Source organism: Desmodus rotundus, chromosome 11 (assembly GCF_022682495.2).
Source record: "Desmodus rotundus isolate HL8 chromosome 11, HLdesRot8A.1, whole genome shotgun sequence".
NCBI lineage: Eukaryota > Metazoa > Chordata > Mammalia > Chiroptera > Phyllostomidae > Desmodus > Desmodus rotundus.
In genome coordinates, this window is record NC_071397.1 from 9,093,150 (window position 1) to 9,117,197 (window position 24,048).

A 24,048-nucleotide genomic window follows, 5' to 3' on the forward strand; every position below is an offset into this window, starting at 1 on the left:
GACCGCAAAGGTCTCCGCCTTCCCACAGGGGAGGGTCCCCTCCTTCGCGCACCCCTGTCCCCCACGGCCGTTTCCCAGAGACACCGCGCAGCGCCGCCTCCCCCTCCCGGCAGCTGCTAGATGGCCGGTTCGCAGGTTCGGACGCGTCCCTTTCCCTCCGCCCCGCGCCCGGCCGACAGCCCGGAGCCGGGGAGCGCGGAGCGGTGGGGGCCCCCACCGCTCTTCCCCGGGCGCACTTACCGAAGTCCCTGGTCCCCTCCTCCGGGGCCTCTTGGGTGAAAATCCAGGGGGGATTGGTCGCGTAGAGGGAGGTGGTGTTGGGGTTGGCGTGCTTCTTGCCGAAGAATTTGCTGAAGGTACCCTGCACCGTCTGGTTCTTTTTCATGCTGCCGCAGGCCGCGCGGGCGCCGGAGGAGGACCGGCCCTCGGTGGCCCTGCCCTGCCCCGCACTGAAGTCCGCACCGTCTCCCCACCGCACTCTACCAGGCCATGCCCCCTGCAGTCCTCCCCGCCCGCGCGACGGGCGACAGGTGGTGCGGGCGCGGCCGCTCGCCTGGAAATGCGAGCTACCTGGACAGGTAAGAGGCTGTGGCTGGGACGGGCCCCGCCCCGCGGCCGCCCAACTCCCCCGGCTGCATTCCTGCCCGCCTCCGTCTACAACAGGCCATTGTTGGCACCGCCGGGTGGGCTGGGGACCTCGCCCGGCCCACGCCCCGCCTGGAAGAGGGGCCGCCCCCTCCCCAGTCTCCCCCTGGCGCTGCTCCTCCACCCCCTTCTCCCTGGGGAAGGGGGGCAGCGCGCAAGCCCCTGGCTTCTAAGGAGGGTCAGGACCAGGTCGGTAGGGGCGCTTTGTGAGGGCCCTGTGCCCAGCACCGGGGACACGGCTGGCTAAAGCAGCCAGAAGGGTTCTACAAGCCCTCCTCGAAAATGTGGGCCACTGGCCTTTAATGGTTCTAACGAAGTGCCCCCGAGGGAAATAGGTGGGCCCCCGGGGGAGGGCCGGGGGAGCAATAAATTAGCATCCCAATCCGATGACAAAGGTGCAAAATATCTCCCCTGACAGAGCTCCAAAGAGAATGTAGGATGACTGAGTCTTGGCATTTTCTTTGTAGGCCAATTTATCATTTTTTCTGTAAAGTTAAGTGAATATAATTTTTAAAACCTCAAGACGGGTCCATCCCACTTAGGGGTGGGTTCACTCTTCAGGGAAATGAGCTGCGGACCTTCGAGGTGCATGGGTACCATCCTGGCTAAGGCAGGGGGTGTCTGTCCACTGCGGAGGGTCAGATGAGGACCCCCAGGACGGTGTGAAAGATGCTGAGGGGGGAGAGTCAGTCACGGGGTTAGGTTTTGATGCTTTCTGGGCAGCTGGGGGGGGGGAGGCTGAGGGCAGGTGACCAGTCTTAGATAGTCCGTGCACCGCCCTGAACGGGCTGCCGTTCCCCTTCTCTTCCTCCCCGAGGTTCCCCTTCTCTTCCTCCCAGGCGGTTGGAACTGTATCTCTTTGTGCCAAAGGCATTTCCTCCTCAGCTTTTCATTTTGACAAAATAGAAAGTCCGGTAAAATGCCCACCTGTACTCCTTCCTCCTGGGTTTACCAATTGTGAACGGGCTGCCACATGGGCACCTCTCTCTCTCTCCACACGCACTTTTTTTTCATTCTGCTGAAGGTTCGAAGTTGTGGGTACCATAGCACACGTCCCCACCCCAACCAACACTTCAGTTCCCACTGCCTAAGAATAAGGACCTCCTCCTAAGTGACCGCGACACAGTCCCACACGCATTTCCCACTGACACACTACTATCGCCTCCCAAAACGTTTTCATTTTTTAATCCACAGTCTAATCAGGACCCACACATCGCATTGCTTGTCATGCCCCTTTAATCTCTTAATGTAGCACAGCCTCATGGGTTTATTTTTCATGGCGGTGACCTTTTTGAACAGTCCCCTTGACCTCGTCCAGTGTTAATGGACAGAATGAGTCGGACCTTCGGAGACGGTGGCTGTGAGGTGTTCCCAAGATGTTTTTGGTTGGAGATACGCCTGTGGTCAACCCTGCCCCGCCCCACCCACCACCGTGGCGCTCATGGAACCCACTCCCACTCAGGTCACTCAGGAAGCACCTGTGGAGGCCCTCCCACTGCCCAGTGCTGTGCCCAGGGCCTGGGGTACATGGGGGTCTCAGAGAATTAGAGAAGTCTTATTTCTACCATGGAGGATGTTGGGCCTCATCGGGTAGATGAGGTTTTACATGATTCAAGGTGGCAGGCCACGATGACCAAATACAGAATAGTGACCACTGTCATCAATACAGTGGGAATTCAGAGAAGAGGAGGTCAGTGTGGGCTGGAGAAATCCAGGAAGGCTTCTTGGAAGAACTGAGACTTGAGCTGGCCCATGAAGGATGACAAGGATGTTAATAGAGAAGGGAGGGAGCTCACATCCTAGGGCATGCACCCATACCCATGCCATCCATCCCTCCAGGCTCCTGTCTCCACATAGTGGTTCCTCCCACTGCCTGCCCAGGAAGGGCACAAGAGAACCCCAGCTGCCCCATCACGCCCTGGACATCCTCGCAGCCCACCGGTGTGCTCTAGACACAGGCACAAGATAAGGGTTTCTTTCTCAGAGACCTCTGAGGTATGAGGTCTCTCCCACCTTGGGCAGCTCCTGGGTTGGGACTCCCAGAACCAGCCCGCGCAGCCCTCACTGAGTGGCTCCATTCGTAGGCAACTTCCGCTATATAACTAACACTCTCGAGAACTGCTGTGTGCCCAGCTCTGGGCCCCGAAGGATGCAGAGAAATCAAAGGCATGGTTCCTGAGTTCAAGTTGCTTTAGTCTATTTGGAGAGATTAAGAGTGGGGAGGTAAATGAGGAGGAGGAAACTAACAGTGGGTTAGAGATTCGGAGGAGTGGCAACCAGCCTGGGCTGCGGGACCTGGGGAGGGCGTGTGGCAGGTGTGAAGGACTCTGCAAGGGCTCGGGACAGTGGGGCTGGGAAGTGGGGAGTAGGAGGGAGGTCCCAGCAAGGTTGGTGGGGGCGGGAGGAGGGTTAAAAAGGTCAGCTGGAAAGATCATAAACAACTCAAATTGAACACCTGGAAGTGACTGATTAAGTAAATTATGGCATATCCACACATTGGAATAACAATGCAACTGTAAAAATGAATGAGTCAGCCGACTGTGTCCAGTTATCTTCAAGATAAACTGATAAACTGTTGACCGAAACGGTGTGTAGATGCTACCACTCGGGGCAGGATAAGAATGATCTTATTTGTTTTTATTGGTGTAGAGATACTTTGGAAGATCCATAAGAAATGAGTAAGTGTTTACTGGGGGGGGGCGGGGAGTGGGGGAGACTGGGCAAATGAGGGGATAGACCTGGGAGGGAGAATTTTCACCGAGTGCTTTTTCATACTTTTAAGTTTCCAACCGTTACCTATGTTTCCTATTTAAGAATTAAAGCTCCCTGGCGGGTGGCTCAGTCGGTTGGAGCATCGCCCCCTACACCAAAAGGTCGTAGGTTTGATCCTCATTTGGGGCGCATATGGGAGGCAACTCTCTCTCTCCCCGCTCCTTCCTCTCTCTCTAAAATCATTAAACAGATCCTTGGGTGAGGATTTTAAAAAATTAAAGAAAAATAACTAGGGAGAAGAGTCTAGTCTAGAAATGCGGTCCATAAACCAGAAGCGTTTGCGTCACCGGGGATCTTGCTGGACATGGAGACACTCTGGCCCCATCCCAGACATTGGGCAACCTCTCTGGGCCTCGGTTTGTTCACCTGTGAAACAGGCTATTAATTTAAGGTCATTATGCGTTTCAGTGAGCTGATGTGTTAAGGTAGCCAGCAGAGGATCTTTGTTTTAACAAGATCCCCACGTGATTCAGGAGCGTGTTAAGGTCTGAGAGGCTCTGGCTGCCAGGAGCAGGCAAGGGTGACTGGTAACAGCTGTGTTTGAAGGGTGTTCATCTGAGATCTGGGTGAAGGATGGATGGGAAGGAGCAAGTGTAGGCTGAGGGGCTAAGGGAAGAGGCTTAATTCATTAGTTAATTGGGCAATCAGGTGGTTAATTGACATAAGCAGGAGGAGAAGGGGACGGACTTGTGTGCCGGTGGCAGAAATAGAAAGGGCAGAGTTGTTAGTCTGTGGGACATTTCTTAGGGAGAGAGGAAGGTAAACAGCTTGCATGTAGGAGGAGAAGTAAAAACACACCTCCGAGCCAGGTTCCTCGACCGTGGCGAGGGCCCCTCCTAGGGTGCTATGAAGACTAAGTGAGGCAATGGGTGAGGCGTGCCCAGGACAGGGGCACTCCTTGAGGGTCTTTTCATTTCCCCACCCGTGTGGTCCGCTTGCTTTTTGGGACGGGAGGAAAGGGGAAACCAGGGCGCCATAGGAACACCAGAAGGGCTCCAGCCTGCAGTCCGGAGTCAGGGCCCTGCCTTCGCTTGCACACCCATTTCACCCTTGCACACCCATTTCACCCCAGTTTCACTCCCATGTTGCTGGGGGCTCAGGGGGAGTCTCTGGACAGCCTGGGTTCAGAGATGAGCAGTGCCCCCCACACACTCCCAGCTGAAGTTTCACCCTTTCAGCCTGGCAGCTTTTGAGGCCAAGCTCCCTGGGGCAGGGCTGGGGCCTACTCCTTTGTCCAGCTCAGCACCTTGCGCTGCTTGTCCCTCACTCCATCTAATGACAACAGCTGACACCTGCCCCCCAGGAAAGAAACAGCCAAATAGCAGGCTCCCCTCGAAACAGCCCAAAGCCCATTCCTGTAATTAAACCTCTGCTCGGCAATTACTTAGTAACCTCCAAGAGCCCACGTTACTGGCCAGTTCTGGAATGTGGGGGGGGATTGGGGCCCAGGGAGTGGCCATCTCCCCAGAAACTCAGGCCTCTGTCAAGTTTGTGGTCTTTTCTCCAACAAAGCCAAGTGCTCCTGGCTGGGAGAGCGCACGCACCCTGAGTCAGAGAAGGGCCAGCTGAGAAGTCCTGAGAGTCACCTTCATCATCCTTCATCATCAATCACCCCAGGTCTCTGCAGCTAGCTCTCCTCGGGCAAAAGTCATCCCAACTCCCAAGTGATACTGAGCTGCAGGTCGTCTTGTCCAGCTTCCTGTTCTAGGCCGCAGACACCTGATGCCAGACCAGCTCCTGAGACTGCTCCCTTGGCCTGCGGGAGGGTGGGCTCCAATCCCCCTGCCTTGGCTGGCATTCCTCTGAGCTGAGGAAGTCTGGCTAGTGTGGACTCCTACACCCTGACAGGGAGCTCGGGGAAGTCATTACCTGATACCCAGGAGAGAGCGTGGGCATCTGACGTCCAGCCTGGGGTGGGAGGGTGTTCAGGGGTGCTGGAGAGAGACTCATTTCCCCTTGTAACCATGGATTCTATCGATGGGACCATGACGTAGCGGGAGAGGTTCTTGCTGGGGAGTAGGTTTCAGTTCTGACTAGGCCACTTAGCAAGGGTGTGACCTGGACTGAGGTACCACCTCTCTGAGCCTCAGTTTGTTCATCTGCAAAACAGGGGCTATGAATGGAAGGTTGTGATGAGTTTCAGCGAGATCGTGGGTTAAAGTACCCAGCACTTCACAGTAGGAACTCAGCACCTGAGTGTTCTGGTCCCCCTTGGCTTCCCTGACTTTGGGCACAGAGGTGCTAAACAGAGAATGCGAAGACAGAACAGAGGCCATGAGAGGCTGCAAAGGAGCAGAGCCAACTCAACAAAGAGCCTCAAGAAGGATAATTCAACCGGGGCTGGGAGACAGGCCGGGACAGGTGCCTACAAGGTCGCCTTGACGGCCGGGCAAAAACGTCCCATTATCAGACACATTCTGCAATCTGAAATGATGCATGTGTGTTTTTAAAAAAGGAACGTTATGTACAAACACCAAAATTCTGTGCAGATTGCAACTATGAACATTTAAAGTGCATCTGTGAATGGGCAGGAGTAGGAGACAGACGGTGGGAACAGTTCTGCTGGAACTCCAGGACGCCGTGGGGGGATTTTTACTTTTTAGTGATCTGCCCTGTTGGGAGAGCACTTGCTTTAACTTAAACTCTACAAATAATAAAGAACATAGCTGAACGTGGAGCGCACTTTCTTGTTTTTAAATAGCACTGGAGGAGGGACCCAGAGATGGGGGTTTTCGTGCCGTTTCCGCCACTCACCGGCTGTGAGACCATGAGCCTTCCTGAGCCTCGTTCTCTCCACCTGCCCAGGGGGTGGTGGGGTCCGACACCAGGCGTGCTTCCACATCTGGCTAAAGACCTAGGTGGCTGGCAGAGCAACAGCACGGCAAATGCCTGGCACTTCCTGTGTGAGCAGCCTGCTTCTGGTTCTGAGGAAAGAGGCGAGAAATGGAACGATGCAGCAGCATTTCCTGGGCACAGCCATCTCCTGTGTCCAGGCCCTGCACCAGGGCTGCGGGAGCTTTCAAACTCAAGATCGGCCCTTCCCATCCAGGGATCGGCAGCGCCCCGCACACTTCTCTCGTGTGTTGGAGACCAGCGCTTGAATGGGACTCTGAGCCCTGGGGGCAGTTCTGTGCCACAAGTCCTATCCGCTTATTTCTCTCTCTGTCCTTGAGACCTGGGAAGAAAAGCAGCCATGTCTGCCACTCTCTGAGCATCTTTCCGTGTCAGGCATGGGGCCGAGTGGCTACAAGCATGAAGCACGGCTGTCAAGTCAGCCCCTCCAGGGAGTGGGCAGTGCACCCGCTTTGTGGGTGGAGAAAAGGAGACTGCAAATGGCATTTACTCATGCTCTACAGCCGATCAGCTCTGTCCTTGGGAATATGCCTTCACCCAGGTTCACAGTGGGACGTGGATGTGATGTCACTGCTGTGCTGTTTGGGGGGGGTGAGGAGTTGGAGGCACCGGGGGGTCCACGCCTGGAGGAGCAGGGGCGTTCAGGGTGGTAAATGCATGCGGTGGACTCCACAGGGGTTGGAAGCAGGACCTCGATGCTTATGCAGCAACACAGGTGAGTCTGACCACCGTAGGGAGCAATCAGAATGGGATCTGAAACACACAGTGCCACTTATGTAAATAAAAAAGAGCCGCATACAAAACAACAGTATGTATGTTTTGCAAGAACACACATGAACAAGAAGATACTCATTAAGCACGTGAGATTGGTTGCCTCTGGCCGGGGTGGGAGGGGAACGTGCTTGGAGACTGCAGATAAAGGGGAGAAATTAATACAATGAGAGAGGAGGCTCTCGTGTACCCATGAATCGAGATGTATGAATAACAGCCTCCTGGACTTGAGGTTCAACAAAGGAAAAAATAAGTAAGGATCAGAGAGGTTAAGTAATTTGTCCAAATCACACAGCAGGTAAGGTGGGGTGGAGAGAGTGTTCAAGCAACCAGGCCTGCTTAGAGCAAGGCGGAAGCAGGTCAGTTAAAACCACCTGCCTGCAGCCCAACGGCAGAAAGGGCAGGAGAGGCGGAGGCTGTGTGTGTGGCCAGGTGTCCAGGGGTGGTCAGTGGATTGTCCTGTGATCCCAGCCAGCCCTGAGTCTCTCTAGCTCTCCTCACCCTTCCCAGACACCCACTGGGCCCTGTGGGTGCAGGTCACCCTTCTTTCCTTCCAGGAACTTTGATGATAAATAAAATTGAGTCATGCCAGGGCTGTGGCAGAGAAGTCAGAGAAAGGGGGCTTCCAGGAGGCAGGACCGAATCAATGCCTTTGGAAGTTTAGAAATAATAACGCCGTAACGCTTAGCAGCTACCTCGCGGCTAGCCCTGCTCTGAACTCCCGCAGCCCTCGCAGCAAGCATTCCAGCTAGCTTCTTCATCAGCCTCATTTGGCAGGTTAGGAATTGAGGCACTGAGAGGTGAATGATTGGTGACGGCCACACAGAAGAGGAGAGCTGGGATTTGAATCCAGGCGAGTGGGTCCAGAGGCCTTGACTTTAGCTTTCAGTGGTTTACGAATGAAATGAGACAGATAAGGCTTGACTAGCCAGGTCGCCCTGAAGGGGGTCTCCCAAGCCACTGCCTCTTGTTGTGGTTCCCACAGCAAGGGTGACACAGCCAGGGATGGGGACCCTCCTGGCAGGGCCCAGTCCCCTGGTCAGTTGGGAGGTGGGGCCCCTGCCTGACTGACGTCCTCAAGAAGTGATTCAATTCCCCCTCCGTCAAATGTCCACGATGGAGGGACCCGACATCCTCAGTGTACAGGAAACTGAGGCCCAGAAATGGGATGGGACTCACCTCAGGTCACCCAGGACTCTCACCTGGCCCAGCGCGTCAGCCCCTCTTGGGCTGAGACAGAGTGTAACGTGTGCCCTGTTCCCCCGGACGCCCCCGCCCCAACCTCCCGGGCTCCTTTCTGACAGCTCCTCCAGGCCCTGGGCTGGGACCCAAGCCACTTCCCCCAACGCCAGAGATGCTGGTCACTGCTCCCACCTCCCCTCCCTCTTCCAAGCAAGATATTATTGTCCAGAGCCTTGGACATCCCATATCAGAGGATCCAGCAGGACAAGCCTGCTTGCTGCTCCTCCTCCTCCCTCCTCCCTGCCAGCCTCCCCTCCTGGCCCCTCCCAGCCTCCTCAGAAATTAGGGGTCATTACCATCAGGGTGTGAGATCTGAGCACAGTCATCAACACCCCAACTTCCAACCTGCCTGTGGGCCCCAAAGTCCACCCCATAACCAATAGTCAGGGCTGACACAGTGCCAGAAAGGAAACCAGTGCTGGGCCCAGCCCAAGCCAGTGTGGCAGAGGGCAGGAAGTCACCAGCTTGCTCTGTTTCCACCCCCCTACCCTAGTCCTTCCCCCAGCCCCGACCCCTCACTCAATCTCAAGAAGCAGCCCAGGTCTCTTTACTGGTGGGATTCCTGACACATTCCCAGGAAGTGCCCACCAAGTCTGGTGTTGGAAGGTGGTACCCTAGGGAGGAAGAGGGGTCTGGTTTTCAAAGATGGGGACAGGAGAGCCTGTTCAGCATCCCCCATCAATCCAATTACCCACCCACACATGATAACCGCTTATATTTATTGTGCGCTTACTCTGTGCCAGTACTGTCCTAAGTGCTTGTCCAGCTCTATTAGAGAGGGACCTGCAGTCCACTCATTTCACACATGAACAAACAGAAGTACCAAGAGGTCAATTACTTACACAACTAGGAAAATATTAGATCCAGGATCTAGCTCAGAGAGTCTGACTCCTGGGCCTGCAATCCCATCCTCTATCCATTCACTGACCATCTGTCTACCTCCTCACCCATGGCCAACCCACCCAGCCACCTGTCTACCCGTCTAACCTTCCATCCCTGCATCTCCTAACCCCCTTTTTGAGGTGGTCCAGGAGAGGGAACAGCAAAGGTGCAGACAGCAGGACATGTTTAAGAGATTAGCTACTGCATGGAGAAAAGATAGCGAGAGATGAGGCTAAAAAGGTGAGCAGGGCTCAAATCAGGAGGGACCACCTATCTGCCATCTACCCATCTGCCCACACTGTGCCCATGCACTCTCCCACTCCCATGTCTCCACCCACCCACCCACCCATCATCTCTGTAATTTGACAGGCAGAGAGAGAGAGAGAGAATGGTGAGGTGGCTGGGTACATTTCCTCCCTGCTGGTGGTCTCTTAGGATGTGCTGGGAGCCTGGGGGGAATCAGGACTTCTGGAGGTATCTAGGTAACTGGGATGATTTTCTCCTCTCTTTACTTACCCCACTACCCACCGTTCATGGATCCTGGGAGGTTGTGGGAAGATGAAATTGCAAGTGGGTCAGTGTCCAGGTTAAAAGAAAGACCCTTCCAGGCCTTGAAACTTTAGCTCCCAGCCCTACCCCCGTGTCTCCTTGGGGAGACAGAGGAATTGTGTTGTCAGAGAGGCATCACGATGTCACTGCCCACAAAAATTCCCCCCACCTTGGCACTCCTGGAGCCTCCCAAGAGACCCTGGGAGTCCTGGAGCCCTTGACCACCAGAAGGTCCATCTCACCACCAAGAAAGGCCCTGTTCGAGGATGAGCCAGGTGGGATGACATCACAGGGCTAGATCGGGGCAGCCCAAGGTCACACGCAGTTTGATTGGCAGGAAGGAGTAGGAAGGCCCCAGTCTGGCCCACCTGCGTATCTAGGAGCAGGGGGTTGCTTACAAAAGGCTTGGGGGCCAGTACCACTGCCCAACTCTTGTTCTCTGGCTGTAGGGCCTGGTGGGGGGCAGGAAGTGGGCCACCATTCAACTCCTCTGGTTCTTCTGCCCCTTTACTTCCCCAAAACACTTCCTGGACGCTTAGTTTGCATTACCCTTTTGCATAGCTAAAGTTTGTTTTATTTTTAAAAAGATTTTATTTATTTATTTTTAGAGAGAGGGGAAGGGAGGGAGAAACAGAGGGAGAGAAACATCAGTGTGTGGTCGCCTCTCACACGCTCCCTACTGGGGACCTGGCCTGCAACCCAAGCATGTGTCTTTATTAGGAATCGATGACCCTTTGGTTCGCAGGTCCGTGCTCAGTCCACTGAGCCACACCAGCCAGGGCCTATGGCTAAAGTTTGGAGTGTGTGAGAGGTCTGGGTGCTTTACATGAAATATCTCATTAATAGATTCTTTAGTTATTCCTACTTCCCAGGTGGGAGAACTGAGGCGCGGAGTATTGTAAATATCAAAACATCAGCTACCTAGTGGGTGGTGGAGCTGGAATTTGAACTCCAGGCCCCCATGCCACACAGCCTCATGAGGCAGCTGAGGCCCCATCTGCCACTCCCCATCTAAGCCCTTCCGTGACCTTCTGTCCCCAGCGCAGGCGAACGTACCCTCATGGAGGTTCAGGAGAGTGTGCTCAAAACCAGGCTGATGATAATTACCGTCTACTTTGTGCTCGCACTGTTCCCACTGGCATCGCGCCCCACAGCGAGCCGATGAGGTAGATGACAGCCTCACTATCCCCATTCTGCAGGGGAAGCAACCGAAGCTCAAAGAGGCTCAGCCACTTGGCCAAAGTTGCCTGACCTGTAAGGGCAGAGCCAGGCCCTGAGCTCAGGCCTTCACCCGCCCAGGCCCAGGCCCATGCCACAGAACCAGGGGCCCCTGGCACTTAACCAGAGGCCTCACCCAATGCAATTTGCATTTCAACAGGGAGGAGGCCTTCTCCCAGAGTGAGGTGCTGATGGTGGAATGGCAGGCACGGGCCAGGCTGGTGACATGCCAGGGGGCCCGGAGTATTTGAGAGGACAGAGTGTCTTCCCAGGCTTGTAGTATGTGACGTATGAAGTCTTCTGGCCCTACCTAGAAAGCGCCACTCCTGAGTCACCCTCTTCCTCATTCTAAGCCCTGGTATACGGGACAGACACGTGTGTGTTTGTCTGAAAGGCTCTGCCTGCGGGGGGCACGGGGCAGGGAGGGAGAGTTCTACTCGGGTTCCTTCTTTTGACTCCAGCTCAAACCCTAACTGCAAATAGGAAGGGAAGGGGCTGTCGGGACCTTCCGCTTGCCCTTTAAATGTCATTGTTCCCTGTGGAACGGGAGGCTTAAGCCAGAGATGCAGGAAACAGGGAGGGGAGACGGCGTCTTCCTCAAAGCTCTAACCCAGCGTTGGTTTCTCAGTCTAGGCACTATCTCCCTCATTCGCTGGCCTCCAAGTGGGGCTGGCTGTCTGTGCACCGTGGTACGTTTAGCAGTGTCCCTGGCCGCCACCCACTAGGTGCCAGCAGCAGCCCCGAGTTGTGACAACAAAACATGTCTCCGGGATTGCCAAATGGCCCCTGGGGAAAATCAGTGCCAGTTGTGAACCACTTTTCTGAAGTCCCACACACACCCACACACACCCGCACTCACACACGAGCACTTGACAGGGAGGACCTGACTGGGGAGGAGATGGTTAAATGAAACCAGATGTTAACGCAGAAAGTATGCAGTCCAGCCGCACCCTCCCTCCAAAGCTGCCTGTGCTGGGCCCTGGGAGGGGACGGGGTGTTCTCCGCCCCTCTGCCGTTAGTCACTGGGAGCCTCGCTAGGCCCCGGGAAGGGGCAGGGCCAGCCTGAGGTTCCCTGGGCTTCCCTCTCCTCTTCCTTGTTTTCCTTGCCCAGTGTCTTCCTCCTTTCTTTCTTCCTTCTGTTCGCCTCCTTCTTACTCATTCTGGAGACTGTCCCTCTGTCCCAGTGTCTGTGAGGGCCGCGTTCCTGGATGTGCGTGGGGCCCTGTGTCCTCCCACCAGGGTCCTGGGTGTCGCAGCAGCAGCAGCAGCAGCTGGGACCTAGCTGACTGGTAGACCCAGGGCAGTGGGCCCAAGCCAGGGCCAGAGCCGGGGCAGAGAGGGAGGAGAGCGTTCACTTCCTGGTTCCTGTGCTACTGGTCACTAGTGGCGGGACTTCTGCAAGGTTCTCACACACCACCTCCTCACGACCTGCGGGAACTCAAGCAGCCCCAAGCCTTAGTTTCAGCATTTGAGCACTGGGAGTGACATCTCAAATGGCTCTCAGGAGCTTTTGCAGAGCTGAGGGGTTAGTGCCTGGCTCTCGATAGATGCTCAACTCTGTTAGTAAAGAGCGTTGCCCTTCCTTCTGTGGGGTCTCTGGTAAGACCCCCAACCATTCTGAAAGCGTCTGCCTCTGTTACTCCTGATACCAGCCTCCCAAGCCCGAGGTGCAGGGTTCAGGGGCCAAGACTGAAGGGTGGGCTGGGGATCAGGTGCAGGCGGGGGTTGGGGCTTCTACAGTTCCCTCGTCTCCATAGCCACAGGCTGAGCTCTTCCGCCGTGTCTGGAGGGCAAGAACCCCACATCCCCAAAGTCATGCTTCACAGGAAGAAACCCGAGCCACTTGTGCAGCCCGGGAAAGGGAAGAAGATTCTATTGGGCCCGGCTGCCACCCTCAATGCTGTGGACAAAGAGATTGTCAGGGACTCTAGCAGTGATTCCACTGCCCTCAGGTGGCATTAACGAGGATGAGGGACATGTATTATCTGGCACTACTGCGAGGAGGGTAGGAGGGATGCTGCTAACCATCCTGCAAGGCTCGGACAGCCCCCACCACAAAGAATCATCCAGCCCAGCCCTGGCCGGTGTGGCTCAGTTGGTTGGAGTGTTGTCCCATAACCGGAGGGTTGTGGGTTTGACCCCTCGTCTGTGTGTGAATAAGAGGCAACCAATTGATGTTTCTCTCTTTCATCAATGTTTCTCTCTCACCCCTCCTCTCTCCTCTCCTCTTCCTCTAAAAGCAATGGAAAAAAAAATGTCCTCAGGTAAGGATAAAAATATGTAAAAATAAAAGAATTATCCAGCCCCAAATGTCAACGATGCTGAGGGTGAGACACCTTGTCTACAGGGCTTCCTATGTGTATCTGTGTTCCTGTTTGTGGTATCTTTGCTGCTCGCACACCCAGAGCCTGGCACATGAGGGATAGGTTTGAATGAATGAATGAATGGAGCAACGAGTGTCACAGCCTCACCTCTGCTAAGAGCTGGTGATTCACAGTGTAAGCCTTGCCCTTCTCAGTGCATTGTCCTGTCTGTGCTGGGCCCAAGAACCCAGACCCCAAATCCAGCATTCAGAACCCCTGTGTTCTAGCCAAACTGGGCGATCTGGCTGCCTGGCCTGCTTAGCGAGCCTGGGGGTTGTGGATCGTGGAGGGCCGCCTCGGCAGCTCACCTGCCACCCAGCACACCTGGCAGCAGCTCAGCGAGTGGATGGAACAAGGGCAGAAATGACTTGGCATGCCCTGTCCCCTCAGTGCAGTGGGCACGGGATGCATCACGGAGTATAGGGTGTGGACCTGGGGGTCAGCCAGGCCTGGGTTCAAGTGCCAGCCTAGCTTTTTACCAGCCACGTGACCCTGAACAGGTAACTAACGTCCTTCCTTCATTTTCTCAACTATAAATGGGATTGATAACAGTACCTTCCTGAAAGGGTCAGTGTGAGGATTGGAAGAGATAACCCACTTACGTTAGTACTGCACTCAGAACCTTTGGTGTGGATGACCATCGTCATAGCTCATTTCTGGGGCTCGCCCCTCTGCTCGTAATCCCCAATCCCAGGGCTGAGCCTGGAAGAGTCTGGAAGGCTGCTGAACACTGTTCCTGCCCCTCTCCAGCTTGGCTGTGTGCCAGCACTGGGCTACGCTCCAGGGACCCAGAGGTGACTGGATGGGGTCCCGACCACCGGGAGTGGTTTGCAGGCTTGTGGGACACTGGCAGGAGCCCGAGGGCCCGACTTGGGAATAGAATGAGGCAAGCACAGCCCCCGGGTGCCAGATGTGCGGAAGCACTCGCTGAGCCCTTGAGGGACTCTGAGAGTGAGCACCTCCTTAAAGATGGTGCACTTGCCTCACCCTAGTCCCAGCCCGGCAAAGGCCACATCCCAGGAGGAGTACCTAAAGCACAGAGGAGGGCGAGTGGGGGGCAGGGGCCGCAGCGCCAGAGGCTTGGATGGATAAGAAGAACTTGGAAACACAAGGCTGAGGCACATACAACATATGAGCAGGAATATATAGGAGTAAAGACTGCCTTGAGGAAAGCCTGGGCATGTTGAGTTGTGCAAATCATTTGTAAATTAAGCACAAAGGAGCGGACATTGTGAGTGGAGTGCCAGGGATTTCCTTTGTCAAATGGCGGGGTCTCAGCATGCAGTAATTCTGCAACTAGGTGCTCCCTCCCAGTCCCCTGGGGGCTGTGTCCCATCCTCACAGACGGGAAATGGGTCCCCCTGACGGCTGTAGCTGGGGAAGCAGGCCAGACACAGCCTGGCACCCAGGCACCTCATCCTGCCCCGCGCCGTGGCTCCGAAGGCCCCTAGTGAGATGCACCCCCAGTGGCTGGGGGAGAGTGTGGGCTTCAAAGGGCACAGGACAGTCAAAGAAGGTGACGACAGAGAAAGGAAGCATGCAGGACAATGTGACAAATGTGGCCACGGGGTCTCCTAGAGGGCCCACCTCCCCATCTGACGACCCGGCCAGGCCAGCTGCGGTGGCCACGGAGAGAAGCATTGTTGCAGCAGGCGCTTAATAATGAGGGGCGTTCTAAGATAGAACGAGCTGGCTGGTTAGGGGGCAGCGCCCCTTACAGAACTCAGTTCACGGAACCGACGTTTATCGTGTGCTCGTAAACACTCCGCTCCTGAGTAAATGTAGGAAGGGGGTTTTGGAGGCTGTTATGTCAAGGATAAGGGTGAGAGGGAAAGACGGAATTTCCCTGGTGACAGGGAGGGAGGGCGCGCCTGGCTGGGGAGGCCGCCTGAGCAGAGGCCTGGAGGCCCGGGAGGACAAGTGGCCAGGGATGACAGGTGTTGACCCAGCAGATGGTAAGGCTGGGACTTAGGGTGTGGGGAGCCCCATCCCGAAACGTCTTGCCTTCCAGGCTGGGGGCAGGGGCTTTCTCCTCTAGGTAGTAGAGACTGAGAGAGACAAGGAGGAGGATGGCCCCACGATGTGGCCATTGATGAAGAAAGATGAGAGTGTGAGTGTGAGGCACAGGCTGAAAAGAAAGGCAATTGGGAGGCAGGAAGATGGGTAGAAAGCTGGGGTGACCCTGCAGGAGAGAAGAGGGGTGCTTGACTGGAGTGGTGGCAGAGAGCAGGGAGCAGTGAGGCACTGACAGAGGGCCGGACGTGGGAGGAACGGTAGGGGTGTTTGAGGGCAGCCCCAGACTCCTAGCCTCTGATTGCGCCGAGGCCTCTCAGAAGCAGGGGGAGGTCTGCACTGCAGGGTCAGGTGGGCGAGCCTCAAAGGTTCTGCCCGGAGGAGTCTGGCTCCACAGCCAGCAGAGCTGTGGTCCTGGGTGGCTCTGTCGGTTCTGATCAGTGGCCCCTTACCCCCACCTCCTGCTCCTGGCCGCAGCAGGTGAAGTACCAGGGCCCGATGCCCCAGCTCTCCCCTTCTTTCTTCCTCCCAGGATGCACAGAAACCCTCAGCACCCAGCTATGGGCCAAAGACACCATCAGGCAAAAAGATGAAGGCTCCCCTGTCCCGGTCGTGGAAGCAGGACCGCGAGCAGACTCTGGCGGCAGCTTATGTGCCGGTGGTGGTGGACCCCAGGGGCCAGAACTTGGACAAGCTTAGGTTCAACTTCTACACCTCCCAGTACTCCAACTCCCTGAGCCCCTTCTATACCTTGCAGAAGCCTTCCTGTGGCTACCTGTACCACCGGGACACTGACCATAACCGCAAGCGCTTCGACGTGCCTCCTGCTAACGTGGCTTTGTGGCGTTCCTAGTCCTGTGCCAGCCAGAAGCCCCTGCCTGCTCCCTGGACCCCCAGGACCCCTGGTCCCGGGGCAGTGGGCTGTGCCTGGGCTAGGGCAGCTGGGACATGCCCACTCTCAGCACTGGTTAAGGGAGTTCTCTCTCCTCGACAGCAATTAAAGTTTGCTCTTCCTTTCCCTGGCGTCTGAACAGGTGACTGTGAATGGGTAAACTGAGGCCATAGGGGTGTTTTACAGCAAGATTACATCCAGAGGGGCCTGAAAACTTGGAAGGACTTGATTATTAGTCCCTTCACCCCAAGAGGAACCCCTACTCCCCTTCAGAGCCTCTGCTGGTCACACCCCCTCCATGGTCCAGGCTGGGCAGACCCGCCAGCTGACCACAGCCCCAGCTCTTTAGGAGGCCTTCTCATCCCACGCTGGAGCGGCCCCTGGAGAGTGGGGAAGTGACGTAAGGAGTGAGCCCCGTCTCGAGGGGCCTCCTCTCCAGGCCGAGGTGCGTATAAAACCGCCCCATTTGACTTGCCGTTATGGATGGGGGATGGGTTTCCCATCTCAAGTGTTTCCTCTGGTCCAGAAGAACTGCCTCCAAGGTTACTTAGGCTCATGGCTGTGGTTCTAGAGAAAAGGGGATGAAGGCAGAGGGTACTTGACCTATAGCAGTGGCCTGAGTGAGTCCCTGGTCACCGCCAACTAGTGAACTGTGGGATCTAGGCGAGCTCTGACCGGCCCACGAGCGCCGACGGTGGGCCTCTCCTCCCATCCCACAGCCTGCGGCTTCACCTGTGCGGCTTCACGTTGGTAGCTTGAAATTGGCTGTGGGAGTAGTTACGCCATGGAAATCACCAAACACCTACAAATTGTTTCCTTTTCCAGAGAGTCAGTGAGGTATCCACCAGCACTGAGTGGGTCTGTTTCATTTCTCAGGGTCACGGCCCATCCTACGTCTGCCATGGAGCGTACTTCCAGGGCACATGAGGTTGGGGCTGACATGGGACAGCAGGGCAGGGGGTCTGGGGCCTCTGGCAGGGAGCCTGTGCAGTGGCCAGGCTTCCCCGGCACCTTTGTCCGAGAAGAAGCTCGTAAGGAAGACCCGCGGCCCTCCTGAAGATTGCACGACCAGCCTGGAATCCAGGGGTTTTGCTTGTCATGGGCTCTCTTTCAAGTTAGAGGTTTTCCTCAGGTGTCTGGGGATCCAGGCTGGAAACAGGCCATTTGGCATCTGTACCTGGTCGCTCCTGCCTGGTTGTGGGTATTTGAGGAGCTAGCACAGAAAGGAGCTGGAGTGGGGGATGTCTCACTCTTACCTCAACTCCCCAAATTTCAGAGCAGCCCTTCTGCCTTCCTGAGTTGTGCCCAGAGGCCAGGGCCTCTCAGGTTCAAATCTCCAGAATAACCTTCGTCCAGGGCCAGAGAGGATAGATGCCTCAAGATGCCTGTTCTGCTGCCTGGCGGAGGGCATCTGGGAAGGCAATTGCTTCTTCCACCAACTTTCCACCAGTCCTTTCAGGGCGCCTTCTGCCCTTGAAACCTGAGGGCAACCGAGTTTGGGGCCCATGCTGCCTGTCACCTCTCGGCCAAAAAGCAGAGACAGGGATTGGATTATAATTGCTCTCTTATTAATATCAGAGGCCAGCAGTCTGAGAAGGTGGAGGGTAAAACCCCTCACATCCACCTTCCCTTGAGCTTTCCAAAGCAAGTTTATATAGGGGAAACGTGGGGATTCGGGATTCGGGAGGGGGAGATTCCTAGGGCCAACACGGGATGTGCCCTTTCTCTTGGGAGAAAGGGGAGGGGAGTCGAGCAGCCTCTTCCCAAGCTTGCACGCCCTTTGTCCCAGTGATAGCTCCCCGTTTGCATTAGCATTCCTCTCTTCCTCGGACACCTGTGGTTTATGGCCAGGGAAGCTAAGTATTCTCCAGTTAGGGAGGAGAGGTATGCACTCCCCGCTCTCAAGTGTCCTTGGTTAGGGGAGATAAGGTCTTGCGATTCACCAGATGGCTGTAAATTGCTCAAACTGTTTGGCCTTGTTTAATTTTCTTGTCTCAGTTTCCCCATTCCACTTGCCCAGGAATTTTCCTAGCTGCTTACGCCCCTGCCTCAACACCCACCTCCCGAGCCTCCCGACTGCTCCCAGGAGCAGGCTTTGCGACTGCGCCAACCTCCGCGTCTTCCTGCTCCTTAAAAGCGTTTAAGTCTCAACTTTCCACACCTGGATCGGTTACCACTCGTCCATCTGCCTCCTGTTCTCTGTAATTTGCTTACAGCCTCTAATCTGCTGTGTTCCTTCTCTTCGCTTCTGCGGATGTGGAGTTTTAAAAGTGCCTTTATTGCCGCTGTCGTGGGATTTTGAAAAGGAACAGAGGCAAATACGAGTTTTCCATCTACATGGAGCCAAAAGCCTTCATTCTTCGTCCAATCACTCACAGACACCAGCGGAACCCCAGGTGCAGCTGGGTCCTCCGCTGCAAAAATAAACAAGAACCGTCTCCCCCGCCCTACACACACCTGACAGCCCCAGGGGCAGCGTGAGGGGAGGCCAGCGTCTCTGCTCCCTAAACTGGCACCTCCTCCTGTCCGATGAAGAATAGTCTCCCCCTTGAGGTTCACCTTGGTACAGCAGCCTCCATGGAAGGTTCAGGAACCTTTTAAAGAAGCTGGCACAGGTCCCGCGTGGGTCTGGGTGGGATGGTCCCGGCAGGCAGAAGAACTGGTGCTCAGGGTCCTGCTGTGTTTCTGGCGGTGGGGGGAGGAGAGGGGCCGGCGGGCAGCCTTGGAGGGGGATGTCAGGCCTGGGTTTGCAGCCCCTCCAGACTCTTCCCAGCCTGGCTTCCACTCTGGCACCTGCCTCAACTGTCCCCCTCGTTGGTGCCATTCTGCCAGGTGGATCCTCTCTCTCTTGTGTGGCATCTGTCCCAGGAAGGATTCCTGCAGACAGATCAGCCCGGGGAAACCACAAGACCCCCCTCGTGTCCACTTGGTGTTCTCTCCTCTTCCTGGAGGCCGTGGTGTGGACCCCATTCTCCCTGGCGTGGCACCCATGTCTTTGGGGAGAACCTGGAGAGCGGGACTGAGCGGGGCTGCTGAGGAGGGAGAAGCTGGGCTCCAGGACTGAGAAGCTGTGGGATTCTATTCCCACCCCAGTCTGTAGACACAGGATGGGGCCCCACACCCCAAGGAGGCCAGCTCTCTGTGAGTGGAACTATGCAGGCAGCAGGGCCCCAGGGGAAGGCACTGGGGTGAGGAGCTGTCGGGGCCTCCGGCCCCATCCAGGCCTCCCTCAGAGATTTAAAGACAGGATAACGGTGTGCTGGTGAGGTGGAAAGACTCTTCGGACCTCCTCTTACGTTTTCTCTCTTCTCCTCTTTCTGCTGAACTCATTGGGGTGGCACCGGTTGACAAAGTTATACAGGTTTCAGGTGCCCAATCCCACAGCCCGTCACCTGTCCACTGTACTGCGTGTTCACCGCCCCGAGTCACGTCTCTGTCCATCGCCATTTACAAACTTTTTTCAGTCCCAGAGTGTGATTTGTCTGGCCCTCCCTGGCCAGGTGGCTCAGTTGGTCGGAGGATCGTCCCACACACCGAAGTGTTAAAGGTTCGATCCCTGGTCGAGGTGCATACGGAAGGCAACTGATCCACGGTGTTTCTCCCTCTCTCTCTCCCCCACCCCCCACCTTCCTCTCTAAAATCAATAAACAGATCCTCAGGTGAAAGATTGAAAAAAGAAGAAGAATGTTATTTGTCAGCCCCCGATTCCCACAGAGCTGTGTGACCCTATTCGGGGTGCCTCGAAAGCAGCAGATGCCCCATAAAAGTTCTGTCCCGTCTGAGGTCTGAGCTTTCTTTAATCACACATGCACACATTCACTTAACATTTATTCAGCTCCAGCCCCTGCCAGTCAAATGGTCACTCTCAGAAGGGTCACTGAGGAGAGGTGAATGAGGGGACTATTTACAGAGAAGTGGGGTGTTTAGGGGACTGGTGATGTGCCCAGTGAGAGTGACAACTATTCTTCTTACTCCTAAGCCTGCGGGGGAGGGAAGGAGGCTTTGTTCCAGGAGCCTCGAGGGAGCTCTGGCAGGGCTCTGGCTGAAGGTAGAAGAAAGACCAGCCTTTTCTTTTTCCACCCTCCAGTATCTTTCCAGTGCTTCTCCATGATGAGCCCAGCCTGAAGCCAGAAGGCAGGGGGCCCGGTGACCGGTCCATAGGGGTCAGTCTCCTGGGCTCAGAGCAGGCAGAGAAAGGTGGAGAAGGAGTGGGGAGGGGCAAACAGAATAACCTGCAAAGGACCACGTGGAACCCATGGTACCAGGTGCTGAAGGATGCATGAATGGAGTAAGACCATGGTCTCCACCCTCTGGGACTTGCGGACTCCTGAGGGCAGGCTGGACAATAGCAGCAGCTTATAATTCCAGAAAGAAATGAATGTTGCATCTATGTTATGGTAAAGTACGGATGTTGTCGTAGACCCTAGAGTGACACCCCCCACCACTGATCTCCACCTTCTGTCATCCCTGCCTTTGTACAGTCCGCTCCCTCTGAGGGTGGGCAAGACCTGTGACCAGCTTCTAACCCACAGAATAGGCAAAGGTGGCAGGGTGTCTCTCACTTGGTTAGGTCACATCATGGAAGATTCCATTTTAGCAGATTGGAGAGAGAGCCTCTTTTCTGGCTTGATGAAGGAGCCCTGTTAAGGAGCCCATGTAACAAGAAGTGTAGGCAGCTTCTAGAAACTTCAGGCAGCCTCTAGGAACTGAGAGTGGCCTCCAGACAACATCTAGCAAAAAACCAGGGCCCTCAGTCCCGGAGCTGCAGGAAATGAATTCTTCCAATAACCCAGATAAGGGGGGGTGGGCTTTTCCCCAGTCTAGCCCCCAGATGAAAACACAACCCAGACGACTTCGGACTGCAGCCTCCTGAGGCCCTGGGCGGAGGACCAGCTAAGCTACAACCGGCTCCTGGCCCGCAGAAACTGAGATAATAAGTGTGTAAAGTTTTAAGCTGCTGTCTTTGTGGCAACTTGTTATGCAACATAGTAAACTAATATGCCACAGAAGCAAAATGTGAGTGTGCTGAGGCAGGACAGGGGAGTTCTGCAGCTTCAGGAGGCTTCACAGAGGAGGTGGTATTTGTACCTGAACGTGAAGAGTGTAAATAGGACATGGGAAGATTGGAGCCTGGGCCCCACGCACGTTTGCTGCAGGAGCCCTCCCTGCCCTTCCCCCGGAAACAGGCCCTGGAGAGCTTGATCGAAGCTGGCCCATCCCAGCCCCTCCAAGGGACCCTAAAATGACCCCTTTAGGTAAAGGAGAGCTGGAACAGACCTGTTTGATTTCTTTTTTTCAAAAACAACTATTCTCTGATTGTGTGAGCAACATATGTTCATTGTGAACCATTTAAAAAATACAGAAAAAAAATTAAAAGTAATAATTGAAGAAAAACAACCAGTGATCCCATGACCTAGAAATGAGCAGTGTTGGTATTTTTTCGGTCACCGCTTTCTGGTCACAGGCACACAAATGACAGGAGCTACGGTGTTAATGTCACTTCATCTCGGTCTCTCTGGTCTTCTGAGGGATGTTCTAAGCTCCGGGCTCTTTGGATTAACTTGCTCAGGAGAGTGGGCGAGAAGAGTTGTAGAATCAGAAAGGAGACCAAGCAGCGGTCTTTATGGTGGAAAGGAAGAGAACTTCCTGGGGGTGGGGGGAGGACAGATCTGAGAAGCAGACCTAGCCCAGGGCCCATATCCCCACACCCATATCCCCACTCCCACCCGCCGTGATTTCTGGCAGCTGCCGCTAGAGGCAGGCACAGAGAAGCAGCCCTCCCCGTCGCCTCCGGTTCCCAGGGAGCTCTGTGGCTCATTTCATCTGAAGCATCTTGGTCAGGAAGGGAGAAGACCGATCCCTCTCTAGGCATCCAGGGTCTTTCCTCTGGAGTTTCATATGTGTCCCAAGGTGTTGAAAGGGGGTCACCGTGGGAGACAGGGCTGCTGGGCCTGGGCAGTGCGAGGGGCACAGGTCCGCACACTCTGGACTCCATTCTGTGCCCAGGGAGTGGGCACAGCTCGTGGGTGCAGGTTGCTCCTGATGGCCGGAAGGTGGTCACTGTCCTTCCTTGACAGAGCTGGGCCGCGTCTCTGAGCTGACCTCCAGGACACTGGTCCTCGCTTCTGTCCAGTTCTCACGGAATCCTCCTAGGATCAACAGCCTGACATTCTTCACACAAAATTGCGTGAGAACCACTGTCTTCCTGATGCTTCCATTGTCCAACTGCCTCTGAGGGCCCTGTTTTGTTTTTGTTTAAATAAAGAGGGGATTCTTTTTCAAACATAAGCAGAACTGTGGGGAGACACATTGGTTATTGCCATGGATTCGGCAGTTCACAGTGATGGTTGACATTTCTGGTTTCTTGGCCTTTCCCTCCCCTATAACCTCATGATCCCAAGATGGCTGCTGCATTCTAGACATCACATTCACATTCAAAGCCAAAAGCAGGAGAAGGGCGGCACCAGCTTCATCTTGTATCACTTTTTATCAGGAAAGCAAGGTTTCCCAGAAAAAGTAGCAGACCTTCACTTACATTTCTTTGGCCAAAACCATGTCACAAGGCCACTCTTAGCTGCAAGAGAGGCTAAGAAAACAATTCTCTTTCCCAGCTTTTTTTTGGGGGGGGCGGGTTGGGGAGAGGTAGGCAAAGGGGCAGAGAGTTGGGAATGGGGTTAGATCTAGTAAGGTGGGGTTTTTTAAAAGATTTTATTTATTTAGTTTTACAGGGGAAGGGAGGGAGAAAGAGAGGGAGAGAAACATCAATGTGTGGTTGCCTCTTGTGCACCCCCTACTGGGGACCTGGCCTGCAACCCAGGCATGTGCCCTGAGTGGGAATTGAACTGATGACCCTTTGGTTTGCAGGCCAGCACTCAATCCACTGAGCCTTACCAACCAGGGCTAAGTGCTTTTCATATGTTAATTTTAATTCACTTAATCCTCTTAACAGCCCTAAGAGGTGGGCACCGTTACCTCCATTTTAGGAGTGAAACTGAAGCCCAGAGACGTTAACCTCATGGTGCTTTAAACCCCCGAGACCGCAGAGTGGGCCGTTACTATAGCATAACTTGGCCGTACACTCCTCAGTGTGTACGATGACAGCTAATATATGTTATATACAATACAGACTCTATAACATTTATAGAAAGTATACATACACATATTTACATGTCTTTGTATATTTATATTATACAACGTATGTAAATATATTTACATACATACGTGTATATATGAAAATCTTCCTTAGTCTTCACTCTGAAGAAACAGTGCTTTGCAGCCTGGGGAGAAACAGTGCTTTGCATCCTTTCCTTGGCCCGGGCCGGGTAGCTCATTGGGTTAGAGCATCGTCCCGATACACCAAGGTTGAGTATTTGATCCCTGGTCAGGGCACATACAAGAATCAACCAATGAATGCATAAATAAATGGAACAACAAATTGATGTTTTTCTCTTCCTCTCTCCTTTCCTCTCTTTCTCAAATATCAATAAAAATCACTTTTTTAAAAAGAAAAGAATCCTTCCCTTGCAGCCTTGCAATGTGGGAGGGAGCAGGCACGCAGCGGGGGCTCCCGAGAGGAGCCCGGCAGGCCCGGTGCGGCTGGAACACTCACGACACTTTGTGCAGTATTTGAACTGCAGTCTCTGTACCGGTCGGGACAGGGTAGGTTAGCTGCGATTATAAATCACCCCCCAAAGGCACCCCTTCTCAGGTGTGAAAGACAGTTTTGTACTAGTGCATCAGCGCAACCTGAATGAGGACCCAAGGGCTTGCTGGGAAAGCAGAAATGTGGGTGGTGGTTCCCTCTGGCCCGAGGTAGGGGACACGCACGGTCTGCCTGTAAAGGAGGGA

The 24,048-nt window shown here is 54.8% G+C and overlaps 2 protein-coding genes across 3 annotated transcripts in view; one reads left to right on the forward strand and one right to left on the reverse strand.

The window, feature by feature from the left end:
* Positions 1 to 385, reverse strand: part of C11H6orf132 (chromosome 11 C6orf132 homolog) — a 30,765-nt gene extending 30,380 nt beyond the window's left edge. The window contains exon 1 of the mRNA XM_024557841.3: positions 241 to 385. Within this exon, the coding sequence (XP_024413609.3) occupies positions 241 to 385 (145 nt within the window). The remainder of the gene's footprint in view (positions 1 to 240) is intronic.
* On the forward strand, positions 384 to 16,309 carry CIMIP3 (ciliary microtubule inner protein 3). 2 transcript variants are annotated; one of them, XM_045193141.2, is made up of 2 exons: positions 384 to 578; positions 15,841 to 16,309. In XM_045193141.2, the coding sequence occupies exons 1-2, from the start codon at positions 384 to 386 to the stop codon at positions 16,159 to 16,161; spliced, it is 516 nt and encodes a 171-aa protein (XP_045049076.1). In that variant the 3' UTR covers positions 16,162 to 16,309. The 2 variants fall into 2 exon arrangements, 1 of the variants encoding a protein (XP_045049076.1); XR_006655091.1 differs by lacking the exon at positions 15,841 to 16,309 and adding an exon at positions 2,485 to 2,691 and having other exon boundaries at positions 493 to 578.
* Positions 16,310 to 24,048: the final 7,739 nt, after the last annotated feature.

What these genes read in the sequence shown, in the direction of transcription:
- CIMIP3 (XM_045193141.2), top strand. Translation starts at nt 384, where the DNA reads ATGCTGCCGCAGGCCGCGCGGGCGCCGGAGGAGGACCGGCCCTCGGTG. An exon ending in AATGCGAGCTACCTGGACAG is followed by an intron (nt 579 to 15,840) that starts GTAAGAGGCTGT and finishes TCTTCCTCCCAG; the next exon opens with GATGCACAGAAACCCTCAGC.